The 17807-nt window shown below is 39.5% G+C and overlaps 2 protein-coding genes across 2 annotated transcripts; one reads left to right on the top strand and one right to left on the bottom strand.

Annotated features, from left to right (window-relative positions):
• The first annotated feature begins 1629 nt into the window (after positions 1-1629).
• Positions 1630-4838, top strand: LOC131315155 (protein SLOW WALKER 1). Its single transcript, XM_058344249.1, has one exon. The coding sequence runs from the start codon at positions 1875-1877 to the stop codon at positions 3483-3485; it is 1611 nt and encodes a 536-aa protein (XP_058200232.1). The 5' UTR covers positions 1630-1874; the 3' UTR covers positions 3486-4838.
• Positions 4565-17399, bottom strand: LOC131315153 (sister-chromatid cohesion protein 3). Its single transcript, XM_058344245.1, has 22 exons — positions 17133-17399; positions 16788-17016; positions 14897-15009; positions 14657-14749; positions 14355-14518; positions 14022-14258; positions 13728-13872; positions 13431-13609; positions 13181-13326; positions 12976-13103; positions 11755-11928; positions 10423-10584; positions 10143-10343; positions 9923-10060; positions 9629-9835; positions 9350-9494; positions 8388-8494; positions 8076-8213; positions 6571-6836; positions 6353-6477; positions 5774-6085; positions 4565-4979 (listed from the first exon to the last, which is right to left on the bottom strand). Exons 1-22 carry the CDS (start codon positions 17175-17177, stop codon positions 4966-4968), a joined length of 3468 nt encoding a protein of 1155 aa, XP_058200228.1. The 5' UTR covers positions 17178-17399; the 3' UTR covers positions 4565-4965.
• Between the last annotated feature and the right edge of the window lie 408 nt (positions 17400-17807).

Raw genomic sequence — 17807 nt, 5'->3', positions numbered from 1 at the left:
TTCAACCCTTTTTTTAGAGCATCTACAGTGGAATAATCAAAAGTTGTTACATTATTTTTTGATTATCCATTTAAGGGGTTGCTAAGGTTAGTAATGTAGAAGTCCACAATTGTACAATCAATCAAAATTGAATAATCAAAACTTGCCACATCTAATTTTTAACTTATAAAAATCTATAAATTGTGGCATAGAAAACAAATTTTTAAAAATAGTTTTCAAACTAATAAAAATCGGTTATTAGAAAAAGAGAAAATAGTTTTTTTGAAAGTTTTTGGGAAAAAGTTTTTAAAAAAATAGTTTTTGAATATAATTTTTTTTTCTTTCAAAAGAACAGTTTTTGAAAAAAAAAGTTTTAGTAAAAAAAAACTGTTTAAATTTTTTTTGGGAAAAACAGTTTTAATAAAAAAAAACATGTGAAAAACTATTTTTAAAAATATTTTTGTTATAAACATGTTGAAAATGGAAAAAAAAAGGTTTTTGTGTACTGATCATATACTTAATTGAGGAAATGCGAAGATAATTAAATTTGATTATTGGCAAAAAGTTGGTAGTTTTGATTATCCAAGGACCAAAATTTGATTAATTGCTAAGATGTTTCTAAATTTGGTTATTCCAATGTGAGCTCTTTTTGAGCAAATGTTGCTAATCTTATAAACCTTTTTTTGTTTTGATTATACCACTATGGATGATGCTCTCAGTGGTAGTTTTTCTGGTTTTTTAAGTTTTGATTTTTTTTTTTGGGCGATCAAAAATCAATTATTGACAATATCATCAACAACAACAAAAAAAATGTAATGAGTACAAAAAAAAAAAAAATAATGTCCTCCTCTAGTATTTTCTAGGATTTTTTAACTTCAGTTCATATTATTACTCCGTATAATTTTTCGGTTCTTTCAGGTTAGACCAATTATTAATTTAAAAAATAATGGATGGATAAGTACCAAAGATAGTTTACTGAGTGTCGGTAATACCAAGTACTCCTATCTTAAGATAGTACAAATCACTTTGAATTACTGCTTTCGACAGTAATTGTTCTGTCAATGTGTTTTCCCTACAGTGGTCAATATGAAAACATTTTGCCAATTTTTTTTTTCTTCTCAATATATAGAAGGGATCCTTTTTATATCTTGTATGAATTACAAAGTACCAATCCCACTACTGTGAGAGTACATGAGATAACCAAGTCTAGCAACTCAACTTGTGCAAGAAAAATTCTAAAATCAGCCTAATAGACTAACAATAACAAATGTGTGAATATGTATTAAAAAATAAAAAGTACACAAAAATACGTATTTTCTTTTTCTTGTTACCCTAAATTAGGATACAAAACACTAGTTCTTTTTTGAAAGCCACGTAATAGTGGATCAGGGTGGTGTAGTGCACCACGTGTACGGCGGCACACAATCGTCGATATCAATCAACGGTTCACATTAAAAATCAATTATGATAGATAATAAATGATTCTTACCGGTCATAATTAAAAATCATATCTCAATCATACATTATCAAGATCGATGACCCGTATGTATCATACGGAATACCTTACTTACACTACCGAATTTCCCAATCCCATAACAGGAGTAGTTCAATTTGCACTCCAACCTTGGCGGGGGTTTCTCTTGTCACAATGAAATGTCTAGCAACATCAGAATTAGGTTAGAAATACTACTCCACTCGCAAATGAACTAGTTTTCACCGTCAGAAGCCCTAATCACAATACCCTAATTGGTGTACTCAGAAAGCTGGGTGGGGGCCGTCAGCGAGACAAGAAGGTGGTTGAAATCCAATCACCCTCACCTCCTCCCTCTCCAAACCCCTAAAACCCTAAAACTGTACACCAACTGCAACCATACCAGCCATCCAAATCTCCATCAATGGCAATGGCAGAAGACGACTACCCAAGAACATCCCAAACGTTCCCAGTCAAACCAAACCTCAAACCGACCTCCCAAACCTCCACAAAAAACCTCACCCCAGAATCCAAGTACTGGAAATCCTTCAAACCCCAACCCACTCCCCAAAACCTAATCTCCTCCATAACCTCCCTCTCCTTCTCCCCCGCCCTTCCCCACCTCCTCGCCGCCACCCACTCCACCTCCCTCTCCCTCTTCTCCCCGCTCCAAACCCTGGAACAGCCCAAGTCCACCATCTCCTCCTTCTCCGACACGGCCACCTCTGCCTCCTTCCGCTCCGACGGTCGCCTCGTCGCCGCCGGATCCCACTCCGGCCTCGTCCAGGTCTTCGACGTCAAGACCCGTACCCCACTCCGCCGCCTCCGCGCCCACTCCCGCCCCGTCCACCTCGTCCGGTACCCACGATCGGACAAGCTCCACCTCTTCTCGGGCGGCGATGATGCCGTCGTCAGGTACTGGGACGTGGCGTCCGAAACCCATATAAATGACCTGTTAGGTCACAAGGATTATGTCCGGTGCGGTGATGGGTCGCCAGTGAATGATGATATGTTTGTGACGGGGTCTTATGATCATACGGTTAGGCTTTGGGATGTTAGGGTTTCGGGTGGGAGTTCGGTGATGGAGGTTAATCACGGTAAGCCGGTAGAAAGCGTAATTTTCTTGCCGTCTGGAGGGCTGGTTGCGACCGCAGGTGGGAATGAGGTGAAGATTTGGGATGTGATTGGAGGTGGGAAGTTGTTGTATTCAATGGAGGGGCATAACAAGACTGTGACTTCGATCTGTGTTGGGAAAATTGGGAAGGAAACGGGCGAAGAAGCACAGCAGTATCGGATTTTGAGTGTTTCTCTTGATGGGTATATGAAAGTTCTCGATTATGCGAAGTTTAAGATTACTTACTCAATGCGGTTTCCATCGCCACTTTTATCTGTTGCATTCTCTCCTGATTGTTCTACGAGAGTTATCGGTACTTCGAATGGGATTATATATGCTGGGAAGAGGAAAATGAAGGAAAATGAAGGGTCCGAGATGGTGATTTTTGCGGGTTTGGGTCCTATCAGTGAACCTCCGAAAAGAGTTTTGAGGCCTTCGAATTTTAGGTACTTTCGTAGAGGCCAAAACGAGAAGCCTTCGGAAGGGGATTACTTGGTCAAGAGGCCGAAGAAGGTGAAATTGGCTGAACATGATAAGTTGTTGAAGAAGTTTCGGCATAAGGAAGCTTTGGTGGCTGCATTGAATGGGAAGAATCCGGCGAATGTGGTGGCCGTTATGGAAGAATTGGTGGCGAGGAGGAAGTTGATGAGGTGCGTTTCAAATTTGGAGACGGAAGAGCTTGGTTTGCTGTTGTGGTTTTTGCAGAAGTACTCCACCATGCCGAGGTATGCAGGGTTGTTGATGAAGTTGGCCAAGAAGGTGGTTGAAATGAGGGCTGAAGATGTTCAAACTGATGATGTGTTGAAGGGACATCTTCGAAACCTGAAGCGATCGGTTGAAGAGGAGATACGAATACAACAGTCGTTGCAGGAGATACAGGGCATAATTTCTCCCTTACTGAGGATTGCTGGGAGGAGATGAATGAGACCCGGGAAAAGTTTTGCTGATTTGTTTGAGAGTGTACTTCATTTGTTTTTGTTCAGTTCTGTTCCTTGAAAGAAATCTGCTATCAGGGTAAGGCCGGATATTGCTCTTATCTTTGCATTTTCCAATTCTTGTTTTATTGCTTAAAATCAGAAGACATCCATTCCTGGGTGGCATGTTCTTACGATCTACTATTTATCTATGCATCTTTTTTGTGGTATTGGCACATTGTTTGTGCGGAAACCTGCGGGAAAAAAAATGCTTGGTATAAGCTAGACGCACACTTGCAAGCACAATCACAATGGACGTTACAGCTATATGCCTCGAGAAGTTAGTCCGATTAGGCAGTTGATGTCTCTATGGATGGTTCCTTGGAGCCTCTTATTCCTTCCCAAATGGAAGATGATTCCTCCCATCTGTCGAGTTGTGAGTCTGCTCCACCAACGCCTGAACATCATCAGATTAGTAATGTTGAGTCTTTGTCAGTTAGGATTGGGGACTGTTTGGAGGAGAATGCTATGGGACCCAGGAATTTGCGGGCTAAGAGGATCACGGCCATCTGGAGGAACCGCTCAGAGGACTATAGTCTATAGCTCTTTGTCTGCTTTGCGACCCAACAATTGAAAGTGGAAGACCAAAGCCAAACCACAAAGCTAATTGCGATAGTGACAAGCTAGACATCATAAAAGTTGGCGGCCACGGTGACAAGGCAACGCACCACTCGGAGGAAACGTAAACGGAAAAGAGTTATTAAAAACACTTGTGACAATCCTCACACTAACCGTATCCCAAAACGCCGAACTTTACATTGATCTCTCTTGTTTTTTATCCTTGTTTTGCAAGTTTCGTTGTTCGTGTGATTGGCCGTGCGGGTGCTCTTGTGTTTTTCTCATTGATTTTGTGGGAGTGTTTTGTTTAGTCTTGTTCTGTTGGGCCTTTGCTTTGATTTGTTGGGTTATGTTGTGTTTGGTTTCTGTTTGGGGCTGTCTGTATGATTTGTAATCGATTAATTGTACTGTTTATTTGCTTTCTATAATATATCTGAGATGATTTTGTTTGTAAAAAAAAAGAGGAAGTGTTCGAAGGCTACCTTGACATTGAAGGACGCTGTCAGACCATTGAAGTGACTTCAGACTTTACAACGCAAAATGTGGTGATACCAAAAAAGTAGTGTGGCTCCAAATTGCTTATACAGTAATTAAGAGGTATAATTCAACTCAACATACAAGAAAACACAAAAGCAACTGTACATGCTGCTCTACGGTTCAGCGCTCTACTTCGAAGTGTACTTGGATTTCACCAAAACGTACATGCACCATTTCTTGACTTCTACGGAGGAAAAAAAAACGACCCTTGAACACCTGATGTATCCCAATGTTCCAACCCAGATAGTTGCACTTGCACCGACATTGCAAATGGCATTTTCATGACAACCTCCCACCTTGCCATCAATTGTGCATATTGAACTACAGAGTGGCTAGCTGGAAGGCCCTGCACAATAAATAAGAAATCTGAATGTAATACGTCTTCAGATAAATGAATCAACATCAAAGGTTACTTTTCTTCTTGGTTCAGAGGTCAAAAGAACATTACCATCAATAGTCGATAGGTCATTCGCAGAAGATTCTACTTGCAGACAATCCTAGCAATAACTAGATTTCCAGAGGTGTCACCAAAATCAACATGCAAATGCAGATTCATAAAGGCTTTGGTTTACATCTCAAAAATTGAAACCCACTTCGGCAGCTTAACATCATGAGTTGGACCCATTTGGAAATTTCCATCACCAGCATAAATCAACTTCTTCATAAAATTATCAGAAAAAGTTACCGTTGACGGAAAATTTGCTCTCTCGATAATCATGCACCCAAACTAGTTTGTGCAGGATCATAGGAAGAAGTTATAATACCTTACGGCAAATTTTCGTTTTTAACACAACTTTACAACAATGATTTCGAGAAAATTTAGAATCAACCACCCCTAAGACCATATACCTCATTAAAACAGAAACCTCATTAAAACAGAACAGCAGTAATGTAATCCGGGATCAAACTCCTAGATTTTCCCAACACTCAATGTGTGCACATTATAAACTTACACTCCGAACTTTACCCAAGGGTTTAAGATATTCCATGTTGTCACCATTTTTGTTAATAGCTTTACTCATGTAACAAATGGGCATTGCAGTTCAGCCAAAAAAGTTGGTTGTAAATCTTAGCTTACAAACCATATAAACCGCACACACAAGAGAGCTGATTAAGGTGTAGCGTGATCATAATTCAAACCTGATGTTCTAGAAGCAGCCGCATTCTCAGTAGCTTGCCCAAAATCTCCAGCCCTTTTCTGCCCTTTATTTTTCTCTCTTGAAACTCTCAATGAACGAAGTTTGGATGATGACCTAATTGAATGTATCAAAGGTGCCTCCTCGTCATCCTCTTCCTGCTGTTCTTCATCTTGAGCATCTTTGTCAGAAACACTGATTGAATCTTCCTCTTCGCTTGAACTCTGTTCGTTGAAGAGTTTCTTTCCCTGTATATTGCGGCTCTTACGTGGACGACCTCGGCGTCTTACTGTCATTCCTTCTTTTTCCTCTGCAACTGAAAAATGACAATTGCAATCATGTCAACATGGGATATGATATTTAGTTCAAACCCCAGATCATCAGTCGTGTAAAAAGTAGGGAAAAGGTTTTCTTTATCTTTTGCCCCTTCCGCTTTTTAAGTGCTTTAAGAACTGTTGAATATAACATTAAGACCCACAGGGATTGGCAGAAACAAGTGATTCAAGCAACCAAAAACTAGTTTCATGAATCATAAACTACCAACCAAACAAAATACTGTAACAATTGGAAGGCGAAACGTTACCTTGGAAACCTTCATTTTTGGCATACTTGTCATTCAAGCCGTCTACAAAAGTGTAATATGGGCGCCATCCACTTGGATCGACCTCTGTGTTTACATTCTCCGTTCGTTTTTGGACATCCTTCAGACTAATTGCAGAAACGATGAAGCATTAGCATTCCCACTTTCAGAAATACACATTACAAACCTTCTAGAAAGTAGTAAAAAGGTTTAAATCTTACATTTCCAAGATATCAGGTGTAGGAAGTTTGGAAACAAAATGGACCACGGCACCATCCAAAAAAGAAACCTGCTTTGGAGCATCAATGAAAGCATATGCGATACCATCCTTGACAATTTTCAAGATGTCTGATACATGCTTGTTTCTAGCAGCACCCACAAACGTTCCAGAAAGCCGTGCAGCCAGATCTTTACATTCTTGAAAAGACTTGCCAGCCAGGGTGTCATCATTGCTTTCTAAAGCTACCACTTTGTGCCGATGGTAGGCCTAGTCAAACCAAAGATGAGAAGTTCATAATCCAACATTAGACATAAAACCAGACAGATAGATAAGATAATAAGGTCATGTTTTCATATGCTGAACAAAATTCTCCAAAGCTTCAACTTCCATATTTAAGTAAATCTCAACATGACATCGGAAAGTTTTTTTTTTCCTATCTGGTTTGATTTCCATTATAGAATAGTCAACTGGACGGTCATAGGGCTACCAGCGAGGCAAAGCATGTCACCAACAAAGGAGAGACGGGATGACTAGGATGACACAACTGCAGATGAGCCAAGGGAGAGAGAGTCAATGGAGTGTCGTACCAAAGTAGGGAGGGGTCTCGGCTGATGTCTTTACCTTGATGAAAGAGGGGACCAGCTTCTATTTGTAAAAAGTGAGTGCATGGACAAAATTAATTTCCTGTTTTCCTAGGAACTGGTTAGGATTCAAAGGAAGTCAGTAACTCTGTTAAGATTACATCTCAATATGAAGTAGAGTTCAGTGAAGAGATCTACCAATTAAATAGTCATAAAAAGTTGAAATGAAGAAACTCCATCTCTAGCCTCAAGCCACAAGAATCCGAAGTATTGTGGTATGCGAGCGTTCGTACGCCAAAGATTTCACCATACTTAGGCCCTCTCTTTTGGCCTAGGCATATCACCAATGGAGTAGTAGTAATTAAATAAGGGTAAACACGGTATCCAAGTACCGGAATGTGTGGAATGACAACCACAGGCACCCAATCATAGTTCGTAAGTTACAAAATGGCATATAACGTTGACCACATTGGCATCAGGCTAGTGAACATTCATGAAGATGTAGTCTGACTTGGGCTTGTTAGCATCTTTATCCTACACTGTTGAAAACGAAAACATTGACCATATATGTCACTACCAGTGTGTCCCATGACACATGGCTATTTAGAGTCATCTACGCCATTAATATCACCTAATCACGCAAACATTCCACACACACAAGATACTTCAATACTTATCATTTTCGTTTATGGTTTGGGTGGCAAAGAAAAATGTATCGGGGAAAGCGTCACCAAGATTATTCAAGACTACTCTCGTCCAGACATTTCTGTATTACTCCAGTAAAATACAAATATTTTGCAGCGTCTTTTTAAACAGATACAGAAAACGACTAAAGATAAAAGACTGCACTTTACTCATCTAAACAAATATAAACATTAAACAGGAGCACAGAGGAGTTAGCATCTAAGCTGAGTCAACGCCTTACCCGTTTCAATGCTTCAAGAAAGAGGTTGGACATGTCATCATCCCTTTTCTTTAAAACAGCTATGAGATGCTTCACAATCTCAGCCACACTTGTTCCATGCATCGCAAAATGAGAAATGATTTCTGGGCCAAGATACTCCTGCAGTCAAGATCACATTAAACAGTTCTCTTTCAGCAGTAAATCAGCAATGCACGCTCTTGCATGGCAACTTTTCCATATATAAGCAATTTAGCACTTGAAGCCAAAGGGGTGACAGAGTCCAAGGTCCCATATACTCCCAACCAGTTTATGCAATGTGAACCAAATGCTCACCTTAGGAACTGCATCAGTCGCAATTAACTTGGCAGCAGCAATCATGATTGCATCCCGGTTAGTCTCCTCAACATACTCTTTCTCGACCTCTTCATCCTCTGTTTCATCTGCACAACCCCAAAGGAGGTATCAGAGGTGTTCACGACCCAAAAAAGTCAAATGAGTGCAGATTGCAGAATGATAGATAGAAGCATGGGCAATGTTTCTGAATGAAAATGAAGTTACGGAATAATGTAACTCCCAAAAATCTCCAAAACGAACACGTAACAATAGCCACACGTACAATTCCAGTGAGTAGACTGATTGAATATTTGATATAGTTTGAATGAAACTTGTCTTCTTAAGCCATTTTCTAAGCAAAAAATATGAACAGTCGTTGATCCACGAAGCTTGAGAAGACCAATTCACATCTTATAGTTCATACGGTGGGCAAAGCATCTATATATCTGATAACAAAAAGACATCCCAACCCATAGGGTTACCTAAGTTGATAAGGAGGCTGGAGGTAAGTTCTGAAAGCACAAGTCCGTAGTTCAACCCCTACGAAGGGAAAAATCATTTGAGCCAACCTTCTCACAAGCGAAAACTTGTGCGAAATAGCTGTGGAAGGGGAAGGGGGCTCCGGATCATGGAGCAGCATGTGATCGGTTCCAGATTACCCAATAAAAAGACAAAAGAAACCTACGCATAACCAATCCAACATATGACTATTCAAAACTTCGTAAAGCACAATCCCGAAACATATTTGCCACAAGCAGCGGATAGTGTATGCTAATCTACGAGAATGTACTACTTCCTCTTCCGATATTTCTACAAGAATGTACTACTTCCTCTTCCGATATTTCTACAAGAATGTACTACTTCCTCTTCCGATATTTCTACGAGAATGTACTACTTCCTCTTCCGATATTTCTTGAATCTGTTAACTCTCAACATAACTGTAGAAAGGAGAGTCTAGTTACCTGAAATATTGAGCTGCTGTTCACAAAGTTTCCAAAACTTCTGGAGGGTAGACTCATCCGGGCTATATCCCAAACATTCCAGCTTTGTTGAAGCAAAATTTGTTTGTCTGAATAAACACCACATCTCTGCAAGTATAGTACAAACCTAGGACAAAATGCCCATTTTTATCAAACAATAGTCCTTTCGAACAATATCGTAGAGGATAAGACCAAAAAATTGCATAATTGTCAGTACACGGCCATGGGAGAAGTTCATAAGTCAGTCCAAATAATGCTTACCCTGCACGCTAGCTGATTTCCACCTTTACCCTCTCCCTGATCTTCAGGAAGGGTAACCAGGTAGTATTTCTCAAGATGCTCAAACAAGGAATTGCGTTTTGCTGTTAAGGAAGATAAAGATGCCTCAGAGACTGTTCCACTGTTTATGATAGAGTGAAGGCACCAGGCAACATGCAAATACATGTTGAGAAGCAGGAAGTTGACAACCTACAAGAGCATGATTAGCTATAACATCAGCGAGAGTGAAGCAAACAGAAGTGTTGTGGGTGGTGGTGGAAGCTTCATGGCACATACCTCATTGTCCAGGTTACTTAATCTGTGAAGAAAACCACCTATTTCTTCATACAAGCTTTCGATGGGAACAGATCTGGACAATTGAAGCTCATATAACCTTTTCAAAGTTACAAGAAGCGAGTATTCATCGTCACCACTCTGCAATAATGAAACATATCAAAATTGATCCGAATGACGAAAACAAAAGAAACAAGAACATAGCAGTCCAATAAAAACATACCGCTACTTCTCTCATTGCAGACTTTAGCTTAGCAATAAGCTCATCCTCAAGCTCCTTCAACTTATTTTGAGCAAAATCTTGTAACTCACCTCGACTCTCAGTGTTACAGAAATTTATAGCCTTCACGCAACCCCTCAGAATATCCTTTTCACCATGTTTACAGAACGCCTCTTTCACGAGCTGAAGTACGGTCTTAAAATGCTGAAAAAAGACAAGCAATTAAACAATCACTCATGCTAAGGAGCAAAACATGACCAAATGAATAAACCCTGCATCCAACCTGCTCCTGTCTCTTCAGAGAATAAAGTTCGAGGTTCATATGAGTAATAATATCAACCAGTGGTGCTATCTTCCCCTTGTCAGCCATGAATTTGCGTAGAAGCTGCGGGTAGCGCTTCATCATGGAGATAGTCACATCCCGCCTACTGTTTTCCATCATTTCCTGAAAATTAGGCAATACTGAACTTTATACAGTAAACTTTTACCCAGATGTCAAAAACAAAAGCAAGAGTCATACATTGTTGGGAAACTTGGTCAGTTTGAGGCTGCCAACAAGACCTCTTGTCTTGGTGAGTTACAGTTTTAATTTCACATTTGCTTTATTAAAAGATGTAGAACCAGTCAAAGTCCAACGGTTACAGGACCTGTAGATTAGATATTCACTACTCCATCTCGACCAAGAACAAACACTCACCATAAAATGACACATATCTTGTAATACTAATTGACACCACCATGTTAGTTCCTTTTACCCTGCTACACTTGAGGAAGAAAACAGGTGAAGTCGCTTTAGTTGAAAAAGGAGTTGAGAAATTGAGATTTCAATCCCAATAAAAGGCGTCCCTGACCACAGATATATGTAAGGTGAGTTAGGATCTGGGTGCAATATGAAAGTCTCTTCTCTAACCTATTGAGATATCTTAAGCATTCCTCCATCCAGAGATTTTCTAAAGAATTAATTGGAGGACAATCAACGGAGTGCAACACTGCCATCCATCAGTGGTGGATAAACGGCTTTGTAAAAGGAAAATGTTTTATAAGTGCTTCCTGAAGTGAAACTTGAGAGGCTCAGACTACTAGCGCTGCCGACTTTTTCCATTTTCTACTACATCAAATCTTGTTCATCCTTGTCCAAATCAAAGTGGATAAAAAAGGAATAGCAAAGGCAACAATAGGGGGAAAGACAATGCCTCGTGTAGATAATCCATGATTCACATTCTAAGCAACGCAACTCCCCAAAAGAAATCTGATCGAACTGAAAACATAGATTCGGTCCAGTTGCATTGGAAGATTATTTATTCCTGCGTCAAAAGTTTATCCTAGTCAGTTTCGTGCTCGGTTAATGATTTTACAGAATTGGCCTGCGTCACCCTTACTGTTGGAAAATCAGAAGCTATGCACAAAAGTTGGATGAAGTGAGCACCACCTCCTAAAATTGATTCTGGCTCGTAAACTGTGAAAGTGTACTAAAAAGAAATCTCCTCAGACTAATACCCACTCATGGCTAGAAATCAAATTCTCATTCACCTCATAAATAGTATACGGGGCAAGCATACAACAATGCAACTATATGGGTCTAAGCAAAAGCAAACAGAACTGAGGACATAATCACCCTTTGGGCTTTACTGTAGTACTGCTTTCGGTTATCAGTAGCAGGAACTATTCTTTCTCCCACAGCCTTTTTGACAGATGCAGAGAGAAGTCGAATCAAGTTTGTCGCATCCTCATCAGTGAGCTCAATCATGGGGTTCTCATCCAGGAGCATAGACAAAATACACTTCCAATCCTGTGAGAAAATATGATAACCAATGGGAATTTGTCAATAGGACAAGATGTAAGAAGGGTTGGATAACATTGAAAGATCGCGTGGGCTAACTGGGCTGTTATGATAAAGAAAAGGAAATGGCTCGGCTATTCCACCTAGCCAAGCCAGCAAAAAAAAATAGATTAGATAAAACAAATTAGATAGAAATGAGTTAAAAAAAGAAAGTAAAGGAATAGTTTTTCAATATGACCTAATCCCAATATGTATGATGGAATCAAATTCCTCCTTCGAACATTGGATCTCCTGTCTCAATTAAGAGGAGAATGGATTAATTTGCAACATAAGTTTATGTAATCCAGTCCTTGGGTACCTGTGAGTCTGTGACTACCCGATAATCTCAACCATTGAACTATTGTTCTGCTTTGGTAGGCAATCCACAAGCCCATTTGATTTGCTTCTAGTGAATTTAATACCTTTTTCACATACTTCATGAAAATCATTAGTCACAACTACAAGTTGAGTGGTAGCCAAGTGGTAGGCACCATGTACTCCCATGCATTTGATAGGGTTTCAAACCTCACTAACTACAACTAACAAAGATGACTTTTCGCCAAGCAAAAAAATAAATATTAGTCACAACTGTTACAAACAAAAATATTGTATTCGACTTCCATTTGTTTAGTATTATCTGCCCAATCAATCGACAAAATTTTACTTGTCCAGCGACTGACAAACGACCACCATAGTTTTGTTAAGAAAATCAAATATGACCTAAACATGATTAACCAATAAATGTCAATCAAAAACTTAAGAGTTTGGATAAATATGTAGTATGACCATATGATTACTGCATACACAGACATACTATTTCCTGTAAAAGTAAATAAAAACACGCACAAGGTCAAGCTAACCATGCTTCAACTCAAGTCTGATCCTATGTTAGATCAGGTAAAAGAATTTACAGAGCCTGACCCAGTTATTTGAAATTAGTCTGGTCAGGAATTGGCTGCGAAATTTTTCCCTCTCCAAACAGCAGGCCCCAACATTCAAGGAAAAACAGATGTATACCTTCATGGCATCCATGTACTCCCAAACATCATCAATGACGTAGGTACTTAAAATTTGATCTGTCGAAAACTCTCTTAGTATTTGCAACATTCTACCAAGATGTACCGCAGAAGAATCATCGTCATCGCCTGATGGAAAAAAATTAATGAGCACAGTGCTAGACAAGAACATAAGATCTGCATGAAAAGACTGTGTCCGAAGAAACCTCTTGAATGCAATTGAGAGCTATTAGATTTCCGTGCAATCAGGTGCTCATACACTAGTGAACCAATGGCACGCCTAATCTCTGGCGGTTCATCAATTAGTAGATCATACAGAGAACCTAAGTCATCATCATTCAGAAGGTGATGCCTGCAAAACCAGCATAGTCATGCGACAACCTTGCAATAAAGTGTCACCAGGAACTATAAAGACATGAAAAATAAACTTTTAAAACTTTAATAACCAGTAGATACCTCAGTAGTTGTTTTACAAGTCCTATGCCACATACAGCAACTGAAATATCAATGTCATCAGCAAGCTCAATCATCCGGTTAGAAAATCTTTCCGTAAAAAGTCCAAGAGATGGCACATTATCATCCACCTCGTAAAGATTTTGCAATGCAAGGACGGAAGCTTTCCTTACACCAGCGTTCTTATACGCAACAAAAGAAGAGAATAAGACCCAGTAAGGTAATTTAGCCTTCAAGGATGAAGAACATATCAAATAACATTCAGGAAACAAAAAAGGTCACCTTGGAATTACAACTTACCTTGTCATTCAACGTCCATCCGAGGTACTTCAAGTACAAATCCTGCAAGAACAGCGATGGGTATGAAATAATCCACACTCCAAGTGATTGTATGCATGACATCCGAATATCAGGATCAATATCACGGTAGCGATGTACAAATAACCTGCAAGGACAAAAAAAAAAAATTAATGCAGAAAACAAGACAAAGAACCTTACTGAGTGAATCTTACTACCTCTTTAATATGTCAGGAGATTCAGAAAGAGAGAATCTCGTACGCATTAATTTTATTTTATTTGATAAGTATCTCGTACCCGGTAAATATTTTCCGCATCATTGTATCTATCACCGTTATCTTTTCATGAGTCGTTGATAGCCTTTTATTCAGTGATTCTACACGTGGACCATTGATATGTTTCTTCTGTTCAGCATTCAACTGTCTCTGAGTAGTTTCCCTTTGCGCACCAAGCATTTTAGCAACATTTATCAAGGATGTGACGAGCTGAAGGCCCACCAATGAAGCAACGTGGCGGAAAATCCTCGGAGGAGTACTGAAACACATGCAAACCAAGCAGATTAACTAAATAAACCCAAATAAAAACGAGAAAAACTAGTGATACTTCACAGATCTAAAATTCAGCACTAACCATGAAAGTGCAATTACATAATCCATGCATTTGTCAAACAAGACCTGATCAAACAACGGTCCATTCTGACACTCAATGACCAAATTGTCCCAAAAAGAAGTGAGATTATCTTTGAAATTCTTGAACTCCTTCTTTTTTGAACTTTGATAATCTTCAACTTCACCCTAAGATGGCAAGGTTAAGACAAAACTACAGAAATAAATGTTGATACATGACCTGAAGGTTTTAGGATGTCCTTCGATGCCCTAAGAATACAACACAAAGTAAGGAGGAGATGTATCTAAATGTATTGTTAAGGATACTTTCTTAGCAAGATTGACAAGAGCAACTACTACATCATCGACATCAGTCTCATCCAGGAACTCTTCGCGAATATGATACTTTGCTCCACACGCCTGCACAACAGCTTGATTCTTCAGTTGCACTTACATCATGCAAGAGAAGTAAACATTCGCAAAAAGTAAAGCTAGTCTTTCAGGACAGAAGCTTTAATGAACACCCCCTCAGTTCAGAGGGTTTCTGTCATCAATCTGTCAGATTACCTCAAAAAGCATCATTAACAATTCAACCATTGCAGGTTTTGAATCCTTCTCATATTGTTCAACCCATAGCTTGACCACTTGAGGAATAAGTTTCCCATTCCCTTTAATAACCTCTGCAGAAACAAACAAATATTGATTTCTCTTCTTCAACAAGTGTTAAACAGGGCATCATAAAAGAATATGCTTTTAAAACCTGTTTCAGTTTAATATACAAAAATCAAGCCCCATGGAATTTAAACCAAAACCTGTTTCAGTTTTTAAAAATCCCAACAAACCCAAAGGTTTTGAAAAAAAATAGGCATCCAGTGGAGGAAGCAGGAATACTGACCAAAGTGGGGCCCATGACCCATATTACTTCATCAGACATCTTAAGCCCCATTCCGCTAAGGTCCTTATTTTTTAAGTACTTATTTCCCGCTTTACAAGACAGGTCATTCTCTCACAATACATCACCTTGAATTCAAAAAATAAGTACTTATTTTAGTTAGTGGAACGGGGCCTTCTATAGGGACTATAGCTTAGAAAAAAATAGAAAAAGCTTAGGCTACCAAGTGGGAGCACAAGGTTTTAGGCGAAAAAATCTAGTCCTAAACCCAAATTAGCCCTTCCAGCACCCAATGTTGGCCAGGTCAACGCGGAATGGTGGCACACAAAACTCGCACAAGGAACACTAGGTTTTCTGCTTGCATTAACTAGCATTTAGCACTTAATCAGAAAGCATTCAGAACTATAACTGAGTTGAAGGACCACAAATAATGAGGTTTCAGATATTTCCTTTTTGGACAACATGGAAGAAATATCAACGGAAAGCCTTCCAAGTACAAAAAATAAGCATCAATGCATAAGAAGCCCCTGCACCCTACCTTTAATGTCAAAAAGTTTTACTGCTCCACAAAATCCAAGAATTCGACAATAGAAGGGTTAGAAACAAAGGACTCTATAGACTTTTAAGAGATTTGAGAGAATTATTAACCTTACCAGAAATGCCCAAACAACAGACCTACTTCAAGCTTGGGTTGAGTAACTAGAAAAGGTTCTGTTTGGCTGGGACATTTATTAATACAACTCCCTAGGGTCAGGTTTGCGTTAGTATCAAGCCTACTTGAGATTCAGCCTGGGCCCTGAAAAAAATAACTATGCTCCTTTCATTTGGATTAACAATGCCTATATTTCAAAATCATCTGTTTCAAAACCTATGCTAACGTAACCACACCTTTTAGTTTGCACTGCTCGTATTTGATAACCTGCCTGATTTCCGGTATACATGCAGCCCTAACCACCCAATCTTCCACCCAATCTGCATCTAAAGCTTAGTTCCGTCATCTCTTTTCCTTTACAGATCACTATACTCCAAAATTTTAGGTGCAATCCACATACCACGCTGAAGTCATTTTGCAATATACATAATTGTGTTGTCTCAACTAATGAAGTCTTAGGTTGCGTTTGAATCATGATTGGTCTAGGGATATACGAAGAGGAAGGAAAATGATTCACACCAAATTACCATTTCAGACTTCTCCAACTCCCTCTTTTCCTTTTCCTCCATAAACCGCTCCACAATCCTTGATCTCAACACAACCTCAATGATCTTATATTTTCTACCTACCCCTAGGGCTGCAACCAAATTTGAGTCCAGTCAAGCCAGGCCTAGCTGTTGGTTCAAATCCAGTTAGAAAACTTAACGAGCTTCAAAATCATGTTTAATCTCGGTTCCTTTATTAGTCGAGCCAATTCTGAACGAGGTTAAATCAAGCCAATCGCGAGTCAAAGTTCGTGTAGATTAATTTTCGACCCCAAAAACATCACTTTCAAGGCACCTCTATCTAGTTGATGCTATACACTATTCGGAAACAATACTTATCTAGGAACCGAAAAAATAAACGGAAATTACCAATCAAGCTATGACTCTCAGTGGGTGCTGCGGCCGAAGCCCCTTCTGATGCCCGCTTCCGCTTCGATCTCGAACGAGGCCCCTCGAAATCATCGAAAGAATCGTCTAGTTCCGCTTGATTAGGGCTCTGATCGCTCCGGTCGCTGGTCTCGTCGGGATTATCTCTGCCGCTCGCCTTGGTTGTTCGATCAGCAGCGGCCGCCGCGGTAGTCTGAGCCCTAGTTCTTTTCTGTTCAGGCAACAAAAATACTAAGTGAGTGAATCAACGCTGGAACATTAATTTGGGGCGGGGGAACAGCAACAACGAAAGAGAAGGGTTGTTAGAAGTGGAGATTTGAAACTAACCGGGCGACGATTCGCTGTTTCTGAAGCTATGGGTGTGTCCTCCATGACCTACTGTTCCAGTAACTAGATGGTGTGCTCAGAAAAATATAGGGGGGAGAGAGAGATCTTCGCAACCAGAACGTTTCCCTAATTTTTAGAGAGAGAGAGAGGGAGTGAGAGAGATTGGAAATCTCCCGCCAACGTATCGCTCCCGCTTAGACAAGTATTGAGAACGGAATTGGAGTGATTGAGTACGTGAGAATCTTCATTGAAAAAAAAAATAGTATCGATTAAAATGATTGAAAAGATAAAATGTGGATTCCTTTCCCTTCTCCAGGAATTAAATTTTAGTAACATTTGGTGGGTGGTTTAAAAATCTTTCAAACATTTCCAGGAACATGTTTTCGAATTTTAGGCTATGTTTGGAACTTGTGAAAATATATACGGGTAGAAAAGAAGAAAAATACGAATCTTTTCTTTCCTTGTTTTGGTTCTTCAAAAAGAGGTGGAAAATTTTCAAATTTCATCTCAATTTCTCTTTAATTTTTCCTTTAAATTCCTTCTTGATTATTTTCTCTTCCTTTCTTTTTCTTTCCCTAAGTTTCAAACGGAGAAAACACAAATCATTTCCAGTTTTAACTCTGTTCATGTTTTAGTCAAACACCCCACACCCCCCCCCCCCCCCAAAAAAAAAAA

This window comes from Rhododendron vialii, chromosome 13a (assembly GCF_030253575.1).
Source record: "Rhododendron vialii isolate Sample 1 chromosome 13a, ASM3025357v1".
Lineage (NCBI taxonomy): Eukaryota > Viridiplantae > Streptophyta > Magnoliopsida > Ericales > Ericaceae > Rhododendron > Rhododendron vialii.
Note: the sequence above shows the minus strand (reverse complement) of the source record. Positions and strands in the feature narration are given on the sequence as shown.

What these genes read in the sequence shown, in the direction of transcription:
- LOC131315153 (XM_058344245.1), bottom strand. Translation starts at nt 17,177, where the DNA reads ATGGAGGACACACCCATAGCTTCAGAAACAGCGAATCGTCGCCCG. An exon ending in TGTTAATGATGCTTTTTGAG is followed by an intron (nt 14,750 to 14,896) that starts GTAATCTGACAG and finishes GCTGTTGTGCAG; the next exon opens with GCGTGTGGAGCAAAGTATCA. An exon ending in ACACCTGATATCTTGGAAAT is followed by an intron (nt 6,478 to 6,570) that starts GTAAGATTTAAA and finishes TTCTGCAATTAG; the next exon opens with TCTGAAGGATGTCCAAAAAC.
- LOC131315155 (XM_058344249.1), top strand. Translation starts at nt 1,875, where the DNA reads ATGGCAATGGCAGAAGACGACTACCCAAGAACATCCCAAACGTTCCCA.